Raw genomic sequence first — 21,377 nt, forward strand, 5'->3', positions numbered from 1 at the left:
CGGCTGTTGCATCGGTCCCCAGAGCAAACTGGCACGTGGCTGGGACCTTGCAGGAGTAAGTCGTGGCCCCCAGCGTGGCAGGACCAGCCTCTCTGCGTGCCGGCACTGCAGCTCTCATCACTGCCTTGTACGTGGCCTGGGAAAGCGCTCTCCCAGGGTGGAGAAAGGGACTTTGTGGGGAAACATTTTCACTTTTTCCATCCTTTGGAGGACGCTGGTGAGCAGGTCGCCTCACCCACAGCTCACCTTCTCTCCCCAGGGTGCTCCCCTCCCTGTTTGCATCCATCCAGAGACTCAGTCTCTTCTGGGCACCCTCTCACTCTCTCCATACTCCCTGCTCCCAGGTCATGACTTGACACAAACCATACTAAAAAAACCCCAACACTTAGTTGATGCTTTGGTGCCCCTGGGCATCCCTACACAGTGGGTCAACCCTGCTCTGCCTATGGTCCAGCTGGGTGGTTGGTGATCACCTCACACTAGACGGAGTTTGTTGCAGCACCCGAGATGCTGCGTGGTATTCCCCCCCCTAGAAACGACACTTTTCACAGCACTTCTCCCACAGCCTCCTTTCCTAATGCGGATCACCCTCTCAAATACCACAACAGGAGAAAAGAGAAGACGCTTTGTGCTGGGTCCACTTGAAATGGATGTCGTGTGCACCCAGGATAATTTCTTTGGCTCTACCCCAAATGGAGAGTTTCATCGTGACTTTTGACAACCTTTCAGCAAGGGCTCAAAGTCCAATGAAGTGGCTATATGAAAAGCCATGGGAAGTTGAGCTCCAAGGACAGAAACCGCTTTTCAAGCTCCTGTTGCTGCTTCTTAGTACGCAGCTGCTCTGAATGAGCAAACTCCACCAAAAAAATGAAATTTGAGGATCTCTTGCTGGAAATCGATGGCTTTGGCAAATTCCAGATTTTGATTCTGTTTATCCTCTGCCTTCCAAGAATGAACCTTCCCATGCATTTCCTGCTGCACAATTTTCTTGCTGCTACCCCTTCTCATCACTGTGCAATTCCACACCAAGAGGCATTTGTGAACCTCACCACGGAGGAAGTTCTGCTCATCAGCATCCCCCGGGAGCCCGATGGCACTTTCAAGTCCTGTGAGATGTTCTCGCAGCCTCAGTTTCACCTGCTGCTCAATTCCTCTCTGCAACCAGAAAACAACTCCATCATCCAGGAGTGCCAGCACGGATGGGTCTACGACCACTCGCAGTTCACCTCCACCATTTCCACGCAGGTAACGCCTGGCCTGTGACGTAGCCGAAATGAAATTAGCTCAGTGTTTTGAGGAGCAGATGGAGAGGTGTTTGCCTGCTGCACAGAATCAGAGGGGAATCTTTGCATTGTAACTAGTGGAAATGACTTGTTTAGAGAAGATTTCCTGCGATGGGGAAGCTCTCTGAAGTTTAGAGTTAGAAGCCAACATCATTATTCTTATTCTTATTGTTGTTGTTGTTATTATCATCATCATCATCTTGCTTAGATTGATAGTTAGAAGCCAACATTTCTCGTTATAACCATCTTAATTTCTCCAGGTGACTGAGAGATCGGCAGGGGGCTGGGGGGGTGCAGGGGAAAGACACACATAGAGGATTTTCTCTGCTTGGGCCACATGGCATTTGCACAGGACTGCACCCTGTCAGGTTTTCGTATGAGCCCATGACTTGCTTTCCTGATTTTCCAAACACTTTGTAACTTCTATTCCCTTGCCCACTCCTTCTCACTGATCTCTGGCAAGATCGTGCTGCCTCTCTTCTGTACCACCAGTGTCTCTTGCTGTCAAGCCAAATGTTCTCTCCAAGGGCCTCCCGCTGAGATGCCACATGCTGGCCAGCCAGAACCTTGAGCCTGCCCAAGGTCCCTGCCCATCAAACATTAACCACCCACCTTCTGAAACACTTTGCCAGGACCAGCAGAGATACCTCTGGGTTAATGCTTTACCTTCCTTGAAAAGCAGCCCAAATCACAGGAGGTCTTAGGGAACGGGACAATTTGGTCAGATGAAAGGGGCACGGCTGGGTTGGAAATGATCGTGCTGACTGTCTCAGGGAGAGCAGGACTAAGTCCTAACCTAGAGCTGGTACCTCCTCCCCACCACCCAACCACCCCTGCTTTTGGCAGGCACGGAGGTGACGGCCAGATGTGCCCAGGCTTGGACCTTATTTTTGCACTGTTTTGGGGAGAAAAGTGTAAAGCACCCTTGGGGGAAAAAGCAGGGGAGGTACCCTGCAGCGCTGATGCTGAGCATGGAGCCTCGTGATGCTGCACCCATGGGTGCAGTGGCCTCGGGACACGGTGAAGGGGCCAGGGCTTTCTCTGGGCTCTTTTGCTCTTGCAGCAAAAGAAAGGTTGCTGAAGGTCTGGCTGGCCTTGTCAGAGAGGCTGCGAGGCTGGGTTGATGATTAAATCAAGTTTTGCCAAGTTTGCACGTATAGAAAATTAACTCTGCAGCTCGGCCGCAGCATTCTGTAATGATTAGCGACGTTTGCACCTCCAAGAAACTAAAATTATGCTCATTAACTTAATTAGGAACAATGTCTAGACCAGCTTCTCTGTAAGAAATCAGTAAGTTAGCATCAAGAGCCAAGTATTTGGTCTGACTCCCCCTCTGCCCTCCTTCCTCCCTGCATCGACAACTTCAAAGGAAACTGGTCAGGGCAAGAGTAACTGGATATCAACACGTCATTCCCTAACGAAGGCTGAGGCACATCTTACAGCTCGCTGCAGCGTGGCACCCTGCAAACGCCCATCTCAGCAGGGTAGACCCAGGAGCATGGCAGAGAGAGCTGGGGAAGACGTATACGCTGCCAGGTTGAAAGCAGCTACTGCAGGGGTCAGGAGAAGAAAAGGGGGAACTCTCCATGATAAGCGGTACCCAGGAAAACTTTCTGATGCCCAACAAGTGTCCACAGAGAGGCTGTCACAGTGGGGATAGATAACGGGAAGGCCTCGTGAGTTTTGTGAGATTTCTATTTTTCAGGACTCTGGCACTGTCCTATGTGCAGTTTAGTGCAGGGTTCTAGCCCTCAATCAGATTCGGCCAATATAAATTGCAAGACACGATAGCTGACCACCGGAGGGAAGGGGTGTGAAAAGGCAACTGGGCACTAAGTGTCATTTTGGCCTTGTGTTTCAGTGGGACCTCGTATGCGAGCAGCGCGGACTGAACCAGGCGACTGCAACCTTCTTCTTCATCGGCGTTACGATGGGGGCCGTGGTATTCGGATACCTTTCAGACAGGTTTGACCCTTTTCAAGCTTTTCCTCCAGGGCTTCAGGTTCATGATGAGAACTTCGCAAACCTGTGACCTGCAAAAGGCAATCAGAGGGGCAGAGAAAGGAGAAAACACAATCGTAAAGGGAGAATCCTGCCTCTCACATGAAAATTGGGTTAAAGTCATACCGGGAAGCAATGCAGGGGCTAAATGCTCCACAGATCGGCCAGTTAGCAGCCCACCAAAGCAGCAGCTCTGGCCTTGCTTAGAAATAAGATCCACTGCAGCAATGACCACAGTGCTGTGGTCAGTATTGCTGCAGGAACAGTAAAAACTGAAAAAAATCCACCGTCCGTGAAACCAATTTCAGAAAAGACAACTGCCTCAAAAAGGAGAAAGGTGGCTAAAACAAAACCAAAACAAGAGTTAACTCCTTGCAAGTTACATGGGAATTGGCTAAGGATACCCAAGTGAGGGTCTCAGAGCAAATGCATGCTATAGCTGAAAAAAAAAAAGAGTTTCGGGAAAGCAAGACCTGACTGTCATTACTAGAGAAGCAGAGTAAAGGAGGTTATTAGAAGCAGGGAGGCATTCCTCAAGGAAGAGCAGAGGCAACAAGGAAAACAGGAGCAGATCTGCTCTCTGTGGTTAAATGTTAGAATGTGATAATGTAAACCTGAACAAAATCGGAGTAATAACCTAGAAAGGGCATCAATTAAGAAATTAAATATTTTTGCAAGCAGCAGAGAATACGCAGTGAAGGCATGCAATCAGGATGTGCTCTTCACTGTACGCTATTCATTATTTAAAATCTGAGTTTCCTGCACAGGAAAGTGCTTCCTGATTTCCTTCCTCCGGGAGCAAAAAAAACCTTTAGGGTACAACAGGCTACAAAATCACTGCACGGCTGAGGGGAACCAGCTTCACAGTATGAAACACCCAGAGACTTTGCGCTGCTGATGGGTATTTTTGCATCTATATCTTTGCGTATGAGTGTTATCAGTATACTTTTACAAGGACCCAAGACATCTGGCTGATCTTCAAACTGTGTGTCTTGGCTTTGTTTCTAAAATGCTTTTATAGCACAGTTGGAGGGAAAGAAATTCAGAATCATGAAAAGGAGCAGGACAAAATAAGGCAGAAGAGAAGGTCTCTGCTAGAGCAAAATGAAAAATAATTTGGTTTTCAAATGGATTGTGAGGGGGAAGAGCCGGTAGAAGATAGAGGCGTAAAAGGAGCATCTGGAAATAAAAAGGCTGTAGTGTGAGACAGAAATGAGTTTGTGTTCACAGCAGGAGAATGTGTAGGGGCAGGTGTTGGAGCTGGAGCTTTGAAATAAGCTGATAGAAGGCAGCATAGAGAAATACAGCAGGTGAATGCCAGTAAAATGCCAGGAGCAGGGAGTGGTCATCCCAGGGCCCCATAGGAAATCTGGGATGAAAAAAGCTGGAACACTGTTGGCATTGTGTGACCGCCACAGCAGAGGGCTGGGAAAGTATCACGTATCAAACCAGTTTTAAACTGGTTTCCAAAAAAGATCTCGGGAACTACGTTCCAGGCAGCCTGACATCTATCTGTACCAGGCAAATTAGTACAAACTATTCTGAAAGATTGAATCAGCGGCTACATGGGTAGATATGACACACTAGTGAAGAATCAGCAGGGTTTTTGCAAAAGATCCATGCCTTACGAACATACTGGATTTCTTTGAATGCGCTAACAGGCATGTGAACAGAGGAGATATACCATCTACACAGATTTCAAGAAGTTTCCTTACCAAAGGCTCCTAAAGAAACTGAGCTGCCCTAGGATAAGAAGGAAGGTCTCTGTGTGACTAAATAATTGATTAAAAGCCAGGAAGGAGAGAGGCGATGTAAGTGTTCAGTCGGGACCTGTGGGGACCTGTGCTTGGATTTGTGTGATTTTCAGCACATTTATAAATTACTGGAAAAGGAGCGAGTGGGGAGGTGCTGCTGAGTGGCCGGGTTGGTAGAGATGAGATCTGAGTGTGGAGAATTACAGAAGGCACTTAAAGAGCTATGTGACTGGACGGGAGCATCAGATGGCGGCAGTAAATTTGGCAGATCTGTTAAACCTCAGGTGTCATGCCCCAAATCTCTCCTAAGACCCCTTAAAAGCTGACGGCCCATTAGCAGCCTTCCTTTTCTCTAACAGAGAAGAGGTCCCACTTCTTTGTGCTAACAGGAATGCAGAGATTTCACCTCTAGTCCTCCAGGGTAAAAACCATCTGGTCCTGGCATTTTGCTACAGGTTCAGTTTGTTCTAAGGCTCTACAGACATTTGGATTTGAAAACAACTCTAGTGACAAATTGTACCCTGTTAAACCCTCCAACAACCTTCACAGTGAATATATATATGCAAATACATACATATATATTGTTTCTGTTGTCTGCTCTTTTCCAAACACTCCTTTCGTACCTTGTCCTCGTACTGAATTGGCTGTATGATGCTTTGGCAGACTTCCAGATTGGGTTATTTATGAAAAGGGATTTTTTTATTCATTTTTAGGCTTGTGCAGTTTCCTCCTTTTTTGATATTTTCTACATTTAATCTTTCAGAGGTTGTGCTTTCCTGCCTCTCCCTTTGAAGACAATTTGAACAGCATTATTTCTAGCAGCCTCCCTGTAGCCTGCAGTTCACTCCTGCCAGCTCGCCTCTGGTTTCCCTAGCAGGTGGCATGCATTTGCTGAGAGAGCCTAGTAATGGGTCCATAAATAGCCGCCTTACGCCCTGCAGGGAATCTTATGGTTTTATATCCTTCTTAGTGTATTTTCAAGAAAAATCTTCACTTGAAAAATGAATCTTCTTTCTTAGACAGTTAGCCTATTGGAAACAGAAACCAGCTCTGGTGTGTTTCTGGGTGTTTGCTGCTCCGACCCAGGGGCATTATGATGACTTTTGCAAAGCGTCTCTGCTTAAATTTCAAAGCAGATCAAGCAAACTGCCTGGGCCCAAGCCACAAGTTGTTTTTTCTCCAGTAGATTCATTAACTAGCTGCTGCATGAAGTCATTTATGATCATTTTTAGGAATGTTACTGCAGCATTATGTCCCAGCACATCACTTTTTCCCCTGGAGCAATCATTCTTGCCACCGTCCTTCTCGGGTGACCACTAAGAGAGCCCTAATGCCAGAATCAGACCAGGATTTCGGTCTCCATAGACTGAACATTACCTGTTGACAGGGTTAATTCACTGCTCCGGTTTGAACCTAAGCTTTCGTCACATGCAGTGCTGATGTTCATCAGAAGACTGATGCTTTGTGCTCCATTTTGATTTTTAGATTTCCATAGGTTGTGTAGAAATACATATATGCCTATTTCTCTCTTTCTCTCTGTGTACATACATGTCCATTTGATGTTCTGTATTTCTCCATGCTGTCCACACAGGACTCTGCACCAGGGGTAAGACGGTCCTACAGCTTCCACCCCCCTTGGTGAACAACTCCTAGCAGATTCCTCATAGACCCCTTAGGACATCAGGGCTATTTGCACATGTGGGCTGACAATTGGATTCTTTTTATTTTCCTTTGGGATCTTTGTTTTCTTTCCAAGGATCAGGGTGAAAGTGTCATGGTTCTCTCCTCCTCCAGTGGCTGGTCCTGAGCGAACCACGGGAGGAGGACAATGCTGAGCCAGGCATGGGGAGAGCCATCGGAGGGAGCAGGGTGCGCCAGCACCGTGGGGTTTCAAGCTGAAATCACAGCTTTTGATGATGGCATTGAACAAGGGGAACGCGATATATAGTTTTGATCGGAGCTGCTCTTTCCATTGGAGAGCCTCGTGCCCGATGCTCGCGGGGCAGGCTGGCCCTCTGAATGGGACCGCACCGCTGTGGCACCGGCTATACGCAGAGCTGTTTCTTCCTCTCCGGGGTGTCGCATCTCGGGCTTTTTGCAGGGCAGGCAATATTTTCATTTTTTTCTTCTCGAGTCTCTGCTTTGCCCCGTTTCAAACCCTGCTCCTGGGACAGGTTTCCAGCCGCTGTAACCCAGCCTGTGCTCCTGACAGGTTCGGACGGAAAGCCATGCTCCTGCTGGCGCTTGTGTGTGCCGTCATATTTGGGATGCTGAGCGCCGCCTCCGTCTCCTACAGCATGCTGGCCATCACGCGGACCCTCACCGGGGTGGCCCTGAGCGGCGTCTCCCTTATTGTATTGCCTTTGGGTAAGTACGGGGGGGTTTGTGGGTGCCCGGTTGTACACTGGGGACTTCTGACAGGCAGCGGGTAGGAAGGGACTGGTCTACCAGACCGGGCAGAGCTAGTAGGAACAGGAGTTTGGGAATTGCTATGTGTGCAATTTCACTACAGGCAGCCAAAAGAACATCCCACTTGGGAGGATCCAACGATTACAATTTTCTGTTAGTCTAATTAATGCTTTAACAGTCTACTCAAAATATAACAACCACTTATTAGTACTTCTGTTGCAACATTAACACTTGCAATCCATGCTCCCCAATTCCTCTTAAGGATCATTAGTAGTACAATAAAAGCCATAAAGTATCTGGCCCTTTCCTCTGATACTGAGTTCTCACCCTTCAAACACGCTGCTAAGACAATTCATCAGCGTTGCCATGTCCGCAGCAGGAGGAGGACAGTCTGTCATTCACGGGGTATTTCTATCTCCCCAGTCTTGAATTTGCTCAGTTTTCATACATTCCCAATCTGTATTTTTAGAAAGAGTGGGGGGAAAGAACCACACAAAAACCCAATCATACAGAGCTAGGCAAAACCGAAGCTGAAGAATTTAGGTAATTATATAATAAACACAAGCTCCAAACTTCAGGGTACCCAAAAGAGCACTGGATGATTTTGTAGATACAGTGGGGATGGACTAGGCAAGACTCATTGTACTGAAGGGCAAGTTACAGGTACAGCAAAAATTTCCAGGATTTTTGCAGATATATCCAAAATCAAGCTAAAACGGCTTCATGACTGGAAAAGTCCACACGAAACCTGACAAATCCCAAGGCCTGCTATGGTTTTTTATTGTTAGGAACATCGATGCCTGCAAGATGAAGTAGAGCTTGGGAGGAACATTTCTGATTGTTAGAGGTTGTAGCAAGATGTCCAGATCTTTGCATGAAAACTGGCTTTTAGTTCACGCACACAAACAAGGAGACCACCATCTGTTCTGGTTTTACCTACTCCAGATAGATTCCACATGAATGACAATTCATCCTAATATATTTCTTTAATCTGGAATAATGAGTGGGCAGAGAAATGGGAAGCTGTACAGGCAAGACAATTAGGGAAAAAAAAAATTACCTCTTTGATGAAGAAGACCATTTGAATGCTATTGAATGGGATAAAAAAAAAGTATAACTTAAGGTGATTTTAGCACTGTTTCTTACTATATGTCCAGTATTTCTTCTTTTAAGGCTTTATTTTAGTTGCTTACAGCTTTGCAAGAAGTTAACCGTTGTGGATGAACGTTTTAAATGAGCCAAATGTCAGCCAAACAGTGGATCTTTCCTGGAGGAGAAGACCAGGGACGTTACCTTGCTTTGCCCTTGTTAAACAGCCCGGCAGACCCCTTCCCGGAGAAGTCCTGTGCGTCCCACCTGAACGTTGCCTCCCTCTTGCAGGGATGGAGTGGGTGGACGTAGAGCACCGCACCTTCTCCGGGATCCTGACTAGCATGTTCTGGAGCATCGGGAACATGCTGCTGGCCGCGATAGCGTACTTGGTGCGGGAATGGCGCTGGTTATTAGTGGCCGTAACGGGACCGTGTCTTCTGAGCATCGTCTGCCTGTGGTGAGTGCAGCGACCTACAGCCGGACGGCTGGTGGGGATGGGAGCGGGCCGTGATTTGCCTCCTCTGCCCTGTGAGCGGGGCAAAAGTTGCAACGCTGATCCTAGGATTGAGTCCAGCGACCCAAAGAGGAGCGGGACTCGTCTGTGTCTTGCACTCGGATTGCCCAGGGGTGGCAGCTCCAACGAGCCAAGCACCGTGGCTTTGGGGACAAGGAGGAGGCAGGACGGGGGCCGAGGCCAGGCGTTTGGGGGACAGGTTGCAGCAAAAAGGAGCAGAATTTGGTGCTGCAAGCACTGTCAGGCGTGGCTCGGAGCAAGAAAAGAGATCCGAATAAAGGGAGGCAGGACCAGGCCAGGTCCCTGCCTTTAATCCCCGGTAGGCTCAAGGTAAATAATTTATCCATCCTCTGTCCCCACCTCATTGGGGAGGATAACTTTGGTACCAATTTTTCCATATGAGGCAATGACATCTGCAGGCTAGGTGAGGTGCATTTATCTCTGCACTTCCCAGGGCCTTTCTCAGCTGTGTAACCATCCTGATGGGTCACAGACATCCATTTTCTGTGGGCTATTTCCCTCCTGTAGGGTTATTTAAGAAATGCCTGACATGTCCTTAGCCTTAAAATGGGAGATGGTTTATTTAATCAAAGAAATTAGTTTTCTTTTTTCTTTTTTTCATGCAGTAATACAGACTAGAATACAGGGTTGATTCACTGATACTGTGACTGTAATGTGAAGCGTATTGGATCAACTTATTCCATGATCCAAAACAGTCCTTTGAATAAACAGCTCCATTTCCTGGCTGGATAAAAGTCCCGTGTTGAAATAAGCAACCAGGTATTCCCACAACTGCCCCACTGAAAACATTCAGAAATGGGGGCCTGGGTCTCCTCCACCTTAAGGTGGTTGTTTAGTTCCTCTTGGACGTTGGTGTGGTGCTGGACCACACTGCAGAAATCACAGACGTGTCTCTAAGGGTGATGGGGAGCTGTAGCTGGAAACGATGCAGAATAAGCTCTGACTGTTAGACACGTGGGCCTCAAAATGCTGAGCAGAAAAAGTGATATCCAAATGCTAAAGTGCCTTTCAGAGGCCAACAGAGAGGCTTCTAGAGACTATGGTTTCCTTGCTTACTATGTCTGTCCACCAGCATGAAGCAGTAGATTAAATAGCTGCACAGATCTAGCACAAAAATCTCAAATAATACTTATGAAAAATGGGATAGGAACAAATGCTGTTGTTAATCAATGGCTCAAAAAAGATGTCTTGTTTCGCTGGTGATGAGGGGTTTCTGGCAAAGAGTAACATCTGATATTTCGCTGATCAAGTCCAACATAACTAAAATATATGTTCTGCTGACTTTTTTAGTTTGAGTTGTTTTGCTCTTTTTTTTAGGACAACCAGCCATAAAAAATTGAGTCCTGAGAAGTGCTGAAATTCACAGATACATTTGGACCCACCCTTTCCATGATAGCTGATTTTTTTTTTTCTCTTATGTTAATGCCTTTAATGGAGATTGGTTCTCCAACAAATTATACTGTAGTCTGATCAAACTTGAAGCACCCAAGAGGTCAGTGATTGCTGGATAATTAAAAGTCCCTGAAGCATGGAATCAAAATCTAATTTAGCACGCTCTGTAGATATCGTTGACACAATGTCAGAACTCAGTTGAGACATTAGACAACCAAAAGACATAATACTATACTCTGGAGATGGTGGCAATAAGTGCAAAACGCTATCTTTCATTCTTTTTATTTCCCAAGGTGCATTGGGTTATAAGCTTATGGGAAGCAGTTGAAAATTTTCCAGAAGACCAGTTCTGCAAATGTTTTTGCTCTACACATCCTCTTCAGCTACTGCTTGAATAGTGACAGCAGTTGTTCATTAGTTTTATTGTAACCTGATTTAGGGCGCATTAATCACCAACAGCTCACAGTGATCTGGTCTTGGACCACTCCAGTGGGAGACTCCAATGAGAGATTTTGACAACTGTGTGACCTCAGTAGACCTCATACCCACATACTTCTTCAAGGCTGTAAGTCCTCCCACTGACTGCACAGGATGCTCAGCTGAAAGTCTCCGTGAGAACGGCAGATTCTGTTTTCTACCTCTCTCAGGGGACAGATTTGGGTAGCAGGAGGTAGGTGTTGGCTGCTCTAGCAGGAGTTGGCCACTCTGGGGTACTTCCAACGTCTTCTGGACGCTGACTGCTATGCGAACCCAAAAAACCACCACGTACCCTCTAGGCCAGATGGGCTGCCCTGTGGCCTGGGAAGCTCCGTTCAAACAGGGCCATGTGGCCATCAGTTGCAACCAGATGCGAGATTAGAAAGAAGTCCAAGGAGACGGAGTTGCAGAGGCTAGTTTATGACAAGTGCTGGACCTTTTGCTGGAACAGACAGAAAAATAAGAGTCACAGGACTCCCACCCTACACGGGTCTGCTAAGCAGAACTCTCGGAGTTGCTAATTAGCTCTACAGCAGTACAGCACCCCTTGTCGCTCAATGACTACCATGGATACTTCACTGGGGGCCGCAGCCGCAATGGTTTAGAGCCCAGTTGACTGTCTTGTGCAGAAGGCTTTGATTACTGTGAAAAACAAACAAGTTTAGCGATTAATTAAGTATAGAGCTCACTAAATCCTTTCCACATAGTCATTTTTTTATATCCTACAATTTCAAAGTTTAAAGTGTCCCAAAAAGCATAAATCTGTAAATATAAACTCTCTGGGGCCAACTTTAAATGGTAAGAGTTTGAAACTTCAACCAGCTCAGAAAATTCAAGCTTTGATCAAAGATCACATGATAAAAATTTTGGCTAGACATACTTCATTTAGCAGACTGTATCCTTTCAGGGTAGAACACCATGTACGTGTAACAAGGGTGTCCCGTTACTCTCATTCTTATGCATCACAGTTGCTATTTTTAGCTGAAGTCGAAGTCTCACACAGAAACCCCCCTCTTTTTGGCCAGGGCCATGTATGTGGGGTGGAAAACATGGAGTGCCAACAGGAACTCTGTCTTCTCTCCTCGCTCCAGGTGGGTCCCAGAGTCTGCCCGGTGGCTCATAGCCAACGGCAAAGTGAAACGAGCTCACAGGCATCTGCTTAGATGTGCAAGAATGAACGGAAGGAAAGACTTTGCTGTCTCACCAGAGGTGAGAAACTGAAGATCTAGACACATGTTCTTCCTCTCCCATTTTCTCTCTCTCTGTTTTACTGCTATTTGATACCTGAAGTGGTCCACAGGGTGCCATGCTCCATTTTACTCTAGAAAGCAGCTACACCCACGTCTAAAGATAAAGCAGCAGCTCAGCTCCCGTAGGGCCAGAAATCCCCTTCATTGGGTGGAGTGTCTATCCATTCATTATTGCCATGGCAAGAAGCCTCAATGCACTGGACTAAATAGGCAGCGAGAGAGACGCACAGCCTGAAAAAGTGAGGCAGAGGCATCGCTCCCGTAGCAGGGAGGTGAGTGTGCAGGTGCACAAGCAATTTGTGCGACTCAGTGTTTGCCTTCTTGGTTGCCATAGCGGTTGCCAAGTGTTGGTACAGTGGTAGCGGAAAGCAAATGCACATTAATAGCGTGTAGTTAGCATATTTTCTCTCATATTGCATTCGAGATACTGCGTGTAGTGTTATCCAAAAATGCAAAAGCTAGTCCACCTTGGGCTGCGTTTGGTGTTCATGTGAAACTGGAAGATTGTCAGCCATAGTGCCCCAGTGGTGAATGTGGGTGTAAAGAACATTTGGCATAATCAACTTTTTCCCCCGGCTAAAGCTCTGCACTCAAGTCAGTCATGGCTCTGCCAGCAGTTTTAAAGGAACATGGCAAGGGTGAGGCGTTGGGCAAAGTAAGCATGTACCCACTGGTTTGAATCCGTTTTTGCTTGACCCCAGAGGTGTAAAGGATGGAGCAAAGATGCTTTCTTATCCCAGCCAGCACAAGCAATTTTTTAATATCTGTTGAAGAGGTAATTAGCCCTTTTGATTTACACCAGAAAAGTGTGAGGAGTGATGAGTTTACAGGTTGTGGCAGACAGGAGTTGAGTGTGACTCTTCCTTGACTTTAAGCAAGCCAGTAGCTCTGACTAAATATGTAGGAATAACAAGTTATAACCTTTTTCATTCAGCCTTGGCTGATGACTGTATTTCAGAGTGCAGTGCTTCATGAGGAAGGGCATGGGCTTGCACCTTCGTTCTTAGGGTTAGGAAATGTAGCTGGGGCTTCCCCACTATCACAGCCTTGCACCAAGTCACACCATGCTGTGACCACTGAACCACGATCGAGAAGGACTTGCAGCTGTGACTCCTTGCTGGATTCATGAGGTTTATAAGGACATACTTGTTTTTTCTTGTTCATATCCGAACATGGACTTAGCTGATTCAAGTTTGCTTAATTGACTTGACCAGGCATCAGTGTGTTTTGATGACTTATTCAGGTAAAAACTGATTTTCCTTAGTTCAGAAGGCTTGGAGTTTGAAAGACGTATAATCTCTGGATAATTGCACAGCACGTTACTGACCTACGCTCAGATTTAATAGCATTGTCTTAGAGAACTGATGAAGGAATTTCTCAGTGTGAAATTCTTTTTTCAGTATGAAAAGCTTTGTCACTCATCCAAAAACTGCAAAGAATAGTGTGCAATTAGAAATAAAATCTTAGCTCTTCCCTAGTGAAACATGCTGTTACTTAGAGCTATCCTCTCCCCTTTCCTAACCTTTTCTTTCATTTTGTACAATTCTTTTAACCAGAGAGGTCTTTGGGCTGGAATTTCTCTTTTATTAGATATTTCCACAAGTCCCCAGCCCCCATAACAGTTCAGCACTGTCTTAATTGTAGGTGATGCAGTAGGCCTGCAGATTCCCTCACCCTCTTCATTCCCCAGCCATCACTGACTGATGTGCATTTTAAGTTTCCCGGGGTTCTCGCTGTTCTGGCTCTCCCAGTTGTCCTTCCACATCCCAAGAAATCTGGCTAACAATACATACTAGAAGATGTTTTCCATGTTAATGTCTTTTGTTCCCCATTTTAATAGCAAGTCATGCAAATTAAAGAGAGGACAGACTGCCATCAGGGTAACTTGAATCTCATATTGAAATTCCCAGCATTGCAGAAGTAGTTTGTTATCAGTGCTATGATTCATCTTATGCATTTGGATGAAAAGACTTATTATTTGTCTGTGAAAAAAGGTTAAAAAAAAAAAAAAAGGTAAAAGTTAAAAAAAATATATAACTTACTTGCCATACTGCAGCATTAAAAAAAGTTACCAGATCCAGAAATGAGTATACAGAAATAAAAGGAAAAACGTGGGTTCAACAAACCACTAGATAATGTGGAAAAAGATCATCAAGATGCTAAACAGACAGACACCATGTCTGGTTTCAGAAAGTCCCTGAATGGCTGGAGGTGGTGCCATTTCTAGGGGACTGTCTCTACATGCTTGCCCAGCTCTTCTGCAGGCTCCACTGCAGGATGCTGTTGGAAACAAGGCACCGGAGAAGATGATCCTCTGGTCCAAGATGCTGCAGAACCTCTTTATCCATCTCAGTTGTAGGTTCCTCAGGCAGCTCAGTGGCTGGGATTAAGCGTTTATGCAAAAGCTGTGGCCAAGGCTTTGCTTTCTCTGAAGAGGATATTGATTTGAGAACACATGTAACTAGTTAGACAGACTCTCTCCTCAAGGTTTCCTGTGATTCATAACCTAATCAGTTGTAACTGTCCTACCCTGCATTTGCTGATGATTTTTGGACATGATTAAGCCAAGTTGTCCTGAGAGGAATTAATCTCTCCCAACATTAGGTGTTCACATCATCACTGTCTGCAGTCTCTTTTACAGTCTGCAATCTAACGAATAGCCGATGGAGGCTAGCACGTGGTCCTTTTGACCAAATGCTGTTGTTTGCTCTAGAATAAAATGACTCCATCCCTTCCCCTGGAGATCTCCATTACCTACACAGTGAGCCTATAGCAACTAGCTTATGTATAGCTGCCTGCATTACAGACCTGTAGTTGTGTGGATCTCTTGCAAATCTCGGCCAGTGAGTAGAACTTACGAACTCTCCTGGTCCTTACCCCTAATTCAGTTGCTAAAAGATTTTGTGAAGAAGCCCTCCCTTCTTCCTTATGTGCAGGGCTTACTTCTCAGTGCCTGACTTTGTATTTATATAAATAGAGTATAAATAATCACGCTTTTTATATAAATGCACTCATGAGAATAAAGCACGCAGCTCACTGTTAGCTCCTGCCTGAGACCTGACACAACGGCAGGCAACCACACGGGGAAGACACTGGAAGTGGCCAACGCTGACTTTGCTGACACCATGATGATCTGCCATTTTTCTGCAACCCTTTTGGCCACATGAGGTATGTAGGTAAAAGGGAAGAAGGGGCCATGGGAGAAAAAAAAAGGTCTAAAATGGTAGGCAGTCTATAAAGTTGTAGGAAGACATGCCTCTGATAATGTATGGCCAGAGAATTGTTCTGCAATGGGAACGTATGGAAAATGCAAGATGGAGATGGAGCTGGGAAGGACACAGGCCCCAACCTGTCTAGGGTTTCATGTCTGGATCCTAAATGTGTACAGCAGCTGAGCTATTTCCTTCTTTCCACCTCTCCCAGGACCTCAGAAGGATGACAACAGACAAAAAGCCAGGAGAGAATTACACTTACATCACCTTGTTCAGGACACCAGTCCTGCGGAAGATCTCTCTGTGTTCTGGGACTCTGTGGTAAGCAGTGTCACTTTGCACAGGGGATTTGTCCTGCACTTCCCAGCTGGATTTCCCTAAGCCCCATCTCCACACGCTCCTTGCAGGTTTGGTGTTGCCTTCTCTTATTACGGCATGAGCATGAACCTAACTGGCTTTGGGCTCAACATGTATCTCTCCCAGTTTGTCTTTGGCTTCATTGAGATTCCTGCCAAGATGATCATGTACGTGCTGGTGAATCGAGTTGGACGACGGCAGAGTCAGGCGTGGGCACTCATCCTGACCGGACTATGCATAGGAGCCAACATCGTCATTCCCAAGCGTAAGATTCTCTTCTGCTATACACAGTACTTTCTAGAGGGGAGGTTTCCATTCTGTGCAGTGCTAGAGAAGAAGAGTAGATCTTGCCCACAGGCAATTCTGTATGGAGATGTCCTCCTCCTAGAAGAGCAACTGTGGGACCAGGTTGCCAATGCGCGCTAGCCCTAATATCTGGTAGCAACATGGTCTCCAGTCACTGTGAAGTGGCTAGTGAGGGTCCAGTGATGGCGAGGTGAAGCGCCTATCTTTTTTACAGACATTGTCCAGCTGGAAAAGTTGGAACCTATCCTTTCATCAGTTCAGCTCCCACTTGGGCTAACAGTTACTGAACTTACTGGTCCAGACTTTTGGAGGCAGCAGTTCCAGGACTATGAAGCTCCCTGTTTTGTCTGTAGGAGCATTGAACCTTCTTCCTTCTTGTACCCGAGGCCACAAGAAGCTTCTTCCTAGAGGCTGCTCTTTGACCATTGGCATAAATGTCTTTTCTTTCCTCCCAGCCTTCACCCCCTTGCGCTCTGCAGTAGCCATTATGGGCAAAGGTTTCTCAGAAGCCGCGTTCACTACCGCCTTCTTGTACACCTGTGAGCTCTACCCCACCGTACTGAGGTAAGAGACGCCGCTTGCCCCAGTGCACAACCAGAGCCTCGGTGGGATGTCGCCCTGGGGTCTTCCACATCAGCACAGCAGGACGTGCTGTTGGCTAGCCTGCAGGACTGATGCCTTGCCTTGAGGAGATTGTAGGGATTACACATACTCACAGGAGAGGGGCGGAAAGCTACCCTTTTTTTACCTGGGTTATGTGTGGTTAGGTTATGGCGACAGGAAGATGTATAGAAAGGTGAGGAGTATTCCGTGTGGGAAGATTTTTGAACTCCATAAGGCAACTGTGCTTAGTAAATTCTTAGTTCTCTATGATAGTTTGCCAATAACCATTAAAAGACGCCCAGAACAACAATTTGAAATACCAAGTTTTATAAGGGACACCTACTACCACATGTTTGACAGCCTTCTGGACTTCAGATGATATTAAAGCAGCGATTAACTAGCCTTTCAGGAGGAAAAAGAGAGCTTCTTTGAAATATCCAGGTAATGGTGACATAAAACCAGATTTAGCATCAGCATAGTTTGGGATATGGCTAATACCGGTGGGGGGAATCGCCTCACTGGTTTCTTTGTAAAAGTCTGAAAAAACCCTCATGGATTACAGCAGGCCTCGTGGCTTACTTCACCTCTGTCCATCCCTACCCCGAGTACCATTCTCTGCCATGTAGTCCTTTAACTTTCACTGGTCTGTTGCCTGTGGAGAAAGATGCATATTTAAACTGAAGTGGGCACACTGATCTGCTACTTTTCTTCTCAGATTGGTTTTTATTTTTACATGCTCAAAGACATTGACAGATAAAGACAAAAACATTGGTTCCTTCTGCAGTACTTACTCTGCACATGCATAAGTAGATCCTGGGATCCTTGTTGTCAGCGTGAAATGCCACCCATTCCCTGAAAATTAGCAAGTGGAATAGGTCCTAGGTCTTATTTTTGGCCTCCTCTCCAAGCTCTCCTGGGCTTATAGTCACAGCAGGACCAAAGGTATCACCAGTATCTCTAGTGCATGCCACCTGCCTAGAAGTACCTGGGAGAAGGAGGGACTTAGGTTTGCTCTCAGCAGATCGAAGGACTTACAAGAGGGATGGGTAGAAAATGCACTCAGCGGTTTAGACATTTAAAGCAGAAACAACTTTAAAGCAGGTATTTTTAGTGTGGAACTGCAGCTTCTTTCTCATAATAGACATAAATCTATTTCTCACAGCAGCTACGGTTGCTCTCTGGGAAATATTACCATTGTAGGAAGATACAAAGAAATTTAGAAAAAACAACCTAGAAAAACCCTGGCAGAGGAAAAACCTGGGGGGGGGGGGGGGGGGGGGGAAGGCTTCAGCACTTATATAAAAATAGAGGGAAGGGGCAGAGGGTCTGCACTTTTTCCCAAGGTCTGATATGAAAGAAATACCCATCTCTTTCTCGCGGTGCTCTGCATCACCACGGTGCCCTACGTTTCCAGGCAGAACGGGATGGGGTACAGCTCCTTCATGGCACGCCTCGGCGGGGCTTTGGCCCCACTTGTGTTTCTGCTGGATGAGGTGTGGAGGTCTCTGCCCGAGGTGACGTACTGCGGCGTAGCAGTGTGCTGCGGCTTGGTGGCCTTCCTGCTCCCGGAGACGCTCCACGTGCGTTTGCCTGAGGGCATCGAGGACATCGAGAAGACGCAGTGAGTCAGCTCCATCCTGCCCTCCACATGGAGTCTGCTGAGAGAGGCGGGGAACATCCCTCTCCGCCGCCCGTAATTCCCCATCTGTGGGTGGCAGTGGATGGAGGGACAGCCCAGTGGGGCTGTTGGGCTTCCTGCTCTTCTGTCCATCAGCCCAAACGTGCCTTCTTTTCTTCCAGAGTGAAAAGGCCGCCACAAATCGGTGCTCCCAAAGACATGCCGCTACAGTCTCTGCTGAAGTGAGGATCCCCGTGGGACAGCCACTACATAGGACTGCAAAACTGAGCCATGCTCCGACCCGTCAATAAAAGAGCCTTTACTGTCCACCTAGTCTCTCTCTGCAGGGAAGTGGGGCTGAGGACATCGGAGGAAGGAGGCGGATCACGAAACCAGCTGGAGGGAGCTACCCCACTCTGTAGTGTGGCCAGGAGCGAGGATGCAGAGGTCTAAGAAGATGTGGAAATAAAAGCACCCCGTGCTAAGCTCTTTCCAGCCTTTGGACTTGTTGGACTAGCAGCACCTTTCAGATCACTGCACAGCCTTCCAGAAACTACAATCCATCAGTTTACACACCACGAGGAACGCAATGCAGCAATAAAAAATACTGAGTGTGAATCGTACAAAACCAAATAATCTCAAATAAATCCGACTGGATGGTGGATAAACCATAAACTGTAGCTACAAATGCTTCTTGAATTTGGAAATGGTCTTGACATTTTTCACACCAAGGCTCAAAGCCAGCAAAAAGCACATGCAGGAATCTCACTGAGATGCTGACAAATCACTGACAAATGCTTGCATTTGTCCCACATACACAAAGAAGAATAAAAGCTTTTGCAAATTATTTAAATCTAGCGTGTATGCGATAAGTATCCTTTAAGCTAAAAAAAAAAACAACAACCAAAACCAACCCACCTCGCTACAGGAACCTTTGCATGGAATATTGAATAATTCATTATTGGACTTCAGTCTGCTTACTGGTCTAACGCATTGATCTTAAATTTATGGAATGCCTTTGCTTCTTGCACTTACTCCTGCAAACAACAAAGATAAACTGTCAAATTATCTATAAATTTGGAACCCTGACAAACAGCACTTTCCTAAATTGGGAAGAGGGAAAGGCCTCAGCATCTGAGTCCCAGGGACGCCGTGGTTCCCTGGGCTGAGGTGTTTTAAGCTAAGGATAACACAAACTTGAGGATGCATCTGAAAGCGGGTGGAGAGGCCCATCCGATCCCAGGTCAGCGAGCGCCTCCTAGTAGAAATAATCTGCCTGGCAAAATTTTATACATCACCTTTTTGCTTTAAGGCAGCAAAAGGAAAGCGAACTCCTCAGAACCACCCTAAGGCTGAGACAATTTTGCATATTCTTTCTGTCTTAAAGATTGGGTGAAATAACCTGCCAAATTCCTGGGAAAAGAGCACCTCACTGTGCACTGCCTTGGGTCCATCAGCAGCAGACCAGAGTTAAAAATCATGCTAACATAGAGTGCAATAAACCTTCGAAAGTGCCACATGCAGAGCACTTGTTTGGGCATCTTTTTGGGGCATTCCCCTACCTACAGCAAATAAGTAGTTAGATACCCTAATGTGCTTGTGCCACGAGGCAGCACACAAACTGTGCCAAAGAGTAGAAATTAGCAGAAATTTCTGGGTTTGGACAAGCCCGGTATCTTTAACTAGTTCACATTTAGTAACTGCAGGAGCTTTCACATCCTCACTATATGCCTGCGAGTATAATAAATTATATGTGTAATGCTGTCATCAGTTTCTGACCTGGGAGCATTATAGCCGCACCTTATTTTGGGCATCCTGCTACCTGCCATCGGAGAGCTGAGAAAGATGGTTTTCTTTTATCAGCAGAGGAGCCTGAGCAGGCTAACGCTGCAGCACTTTCTTCTGAGCCATCCAGGGCAGGGGGGCAAAACAAGCTGTGAAATTCACTTTGTCACAACCTGGCAAGTGCCGGTCCAGGAAAACTTTGAATAAAGAAGGTAAAACTTCACTCCAGAGGAGGAGAAAGGTTGAGATTTAATGTCCTGACTTCTTCCCCATCTCTTTAATCTCACCAAAAGGATGGCAGATGAAGTCCCAAACGAATGGGGCTGAAGGCTGACAGTTCCCATTCCTGCTCTGCAGGAGCGTACCCAGAGGCTTCTCCTCACAGACCAAGGTGTGCATTAAAAAAATTACCGTGGCTCACTTCTATATGCCAGGGTTGAGAAAATATTGCTTTAAAACCCTTTTCTTTTTCTTGGTATGGTGTGTATTATATATGTGTATATATACACACAGCTAATTAAAACTACAGCACTGGCACCGTGGCCAGCTGGGACAGACATCTCTCCACGGCACCTTTCTTCATCAGCTCCCCCCCATCCCGCCCCAGGCTGGTCACCAGTCCCCGTGGTGCACCCACCATTGCTGCTGTTTCAGGATGTGATTTTTCTAGTCTTATGACGACTGAGGGCGCCTGTCTGGACACAACTTGGGAATTTGGCTGTGTTTTATGAAGTTGCCATTTCTCTGTCTGCTTTGATGTACTGTCAGTGAACCAAGACCAAGTCATAAGAAGGATCCTGTTTGCCCAGAAACAATCCCTTTAAGCTCTGATTGTTCCTGGTTTATATTCAGGAAAAAACTTTTAGCTTCAAAAAGACTAAATACAGTATCCCAAGTTCCATCCCAGTAACAAATAGGAATACACAATAGCATCCCATTTTAACAGCCTCCACTTTGGCACTCAGTCAAAGTTGATAAAAAATAATCTGACGGTTCTTTTTCATTTGAACATTGTTATCATCCATTTGGCCTACAGTTAAGTGTTCTGTATTTTCCTTAAGACTACTAATAAAATCGGCGCTTTATTATACCACCTTAGAAACACTAATTGTTGCCCCCATCCATAATCCTTTCAAGGTGAAAAGAATTTCATTAAAAACATTTCAGAAAAGCATTTCATTAAAAACATTTTGAACAATTTAGCAGGAGAAAATGAGATAGCAGCCGTTTTTTAAATTAAATTTTTCTGTCCATGAATCTGATGCTGTGAAAGGACAAAATCAAGACTCAATAGTCGGAAGAC

At 46.1% G+C, this 21,377-nt stretch overlaps 1 protein-coding gene across 1 annotated transcript; it reads left to right on the forward strand.

The window, feature by feature from the left end:
• The first annotated feature begins 845 nt into the window (after positions 1-845).
• Positions 846-18,769, forward strand: SLC22A7 (solute carrier family 22 member 7). The gene is made up of 10 exons (XM_049833569.1): positions 846-1,245; positions 3,145-3,248; positions 7,251-7,405; positions 8,828-8,996; positions 12,035-12,152; positions 15,617-15,726; positions 15,813-16,027; positions 16,524-16,632; positions 18,086-18,292; positions 18,472-18,769. Exons 1-10 carry the CDS (start codon positions 868-870, stop codon positions 18,533-18,535), a joined length of 1,629 nt encoding a protein of 542 aa, XP_049689526.1. The 5' UTR covers positions 846-867; the 3' UTR covers positions 18,536-18,769.
• Positions 18,770-21,377: the final 2,608 nt, after the last annotated feature.

Source organism: Accipiter gentilis, chromosome 30 (genome assembly GCF_929443795.1).
Source record: "Accipiter gentilis chromosome 30, bAccGen1.1, whole genome shotgun sequence".
Classification (NCBI taxonomy): Eukaryota; Metazoa; Chordata; class Aves; order Accipitriformes; family Accipitridae; genus Astur; species Astur gentilis.

What these genes read in the sequence shown, in the direction of transcription:
- SLC22A7 (XM_049833569.1), top strand. Translation starts at nt 868, where the DNA reads ATGAAATTTGAGGATCTCTTGCTGGAAATCGATGGCTTTGGCAAATTC. An exon ending in CCTTATTGTATTGCCTTTGG is followed by an intron (nt 7,406 to 8,827) that starts GTAAGTACGGGG and finishes TCCCTCTTGCAG; the next exon opens with GGATGGAGTGGGTGGACGTA. An exon ending in GAGGACATCGAGAAGACGCA is followed by an intron (nt 18,293 to 18,471) that starts GTGAGTCAGCTC and finishes CTTTTCTTCCAG; the next exon opens with AGTGAAAAGGCCGCCACAAA.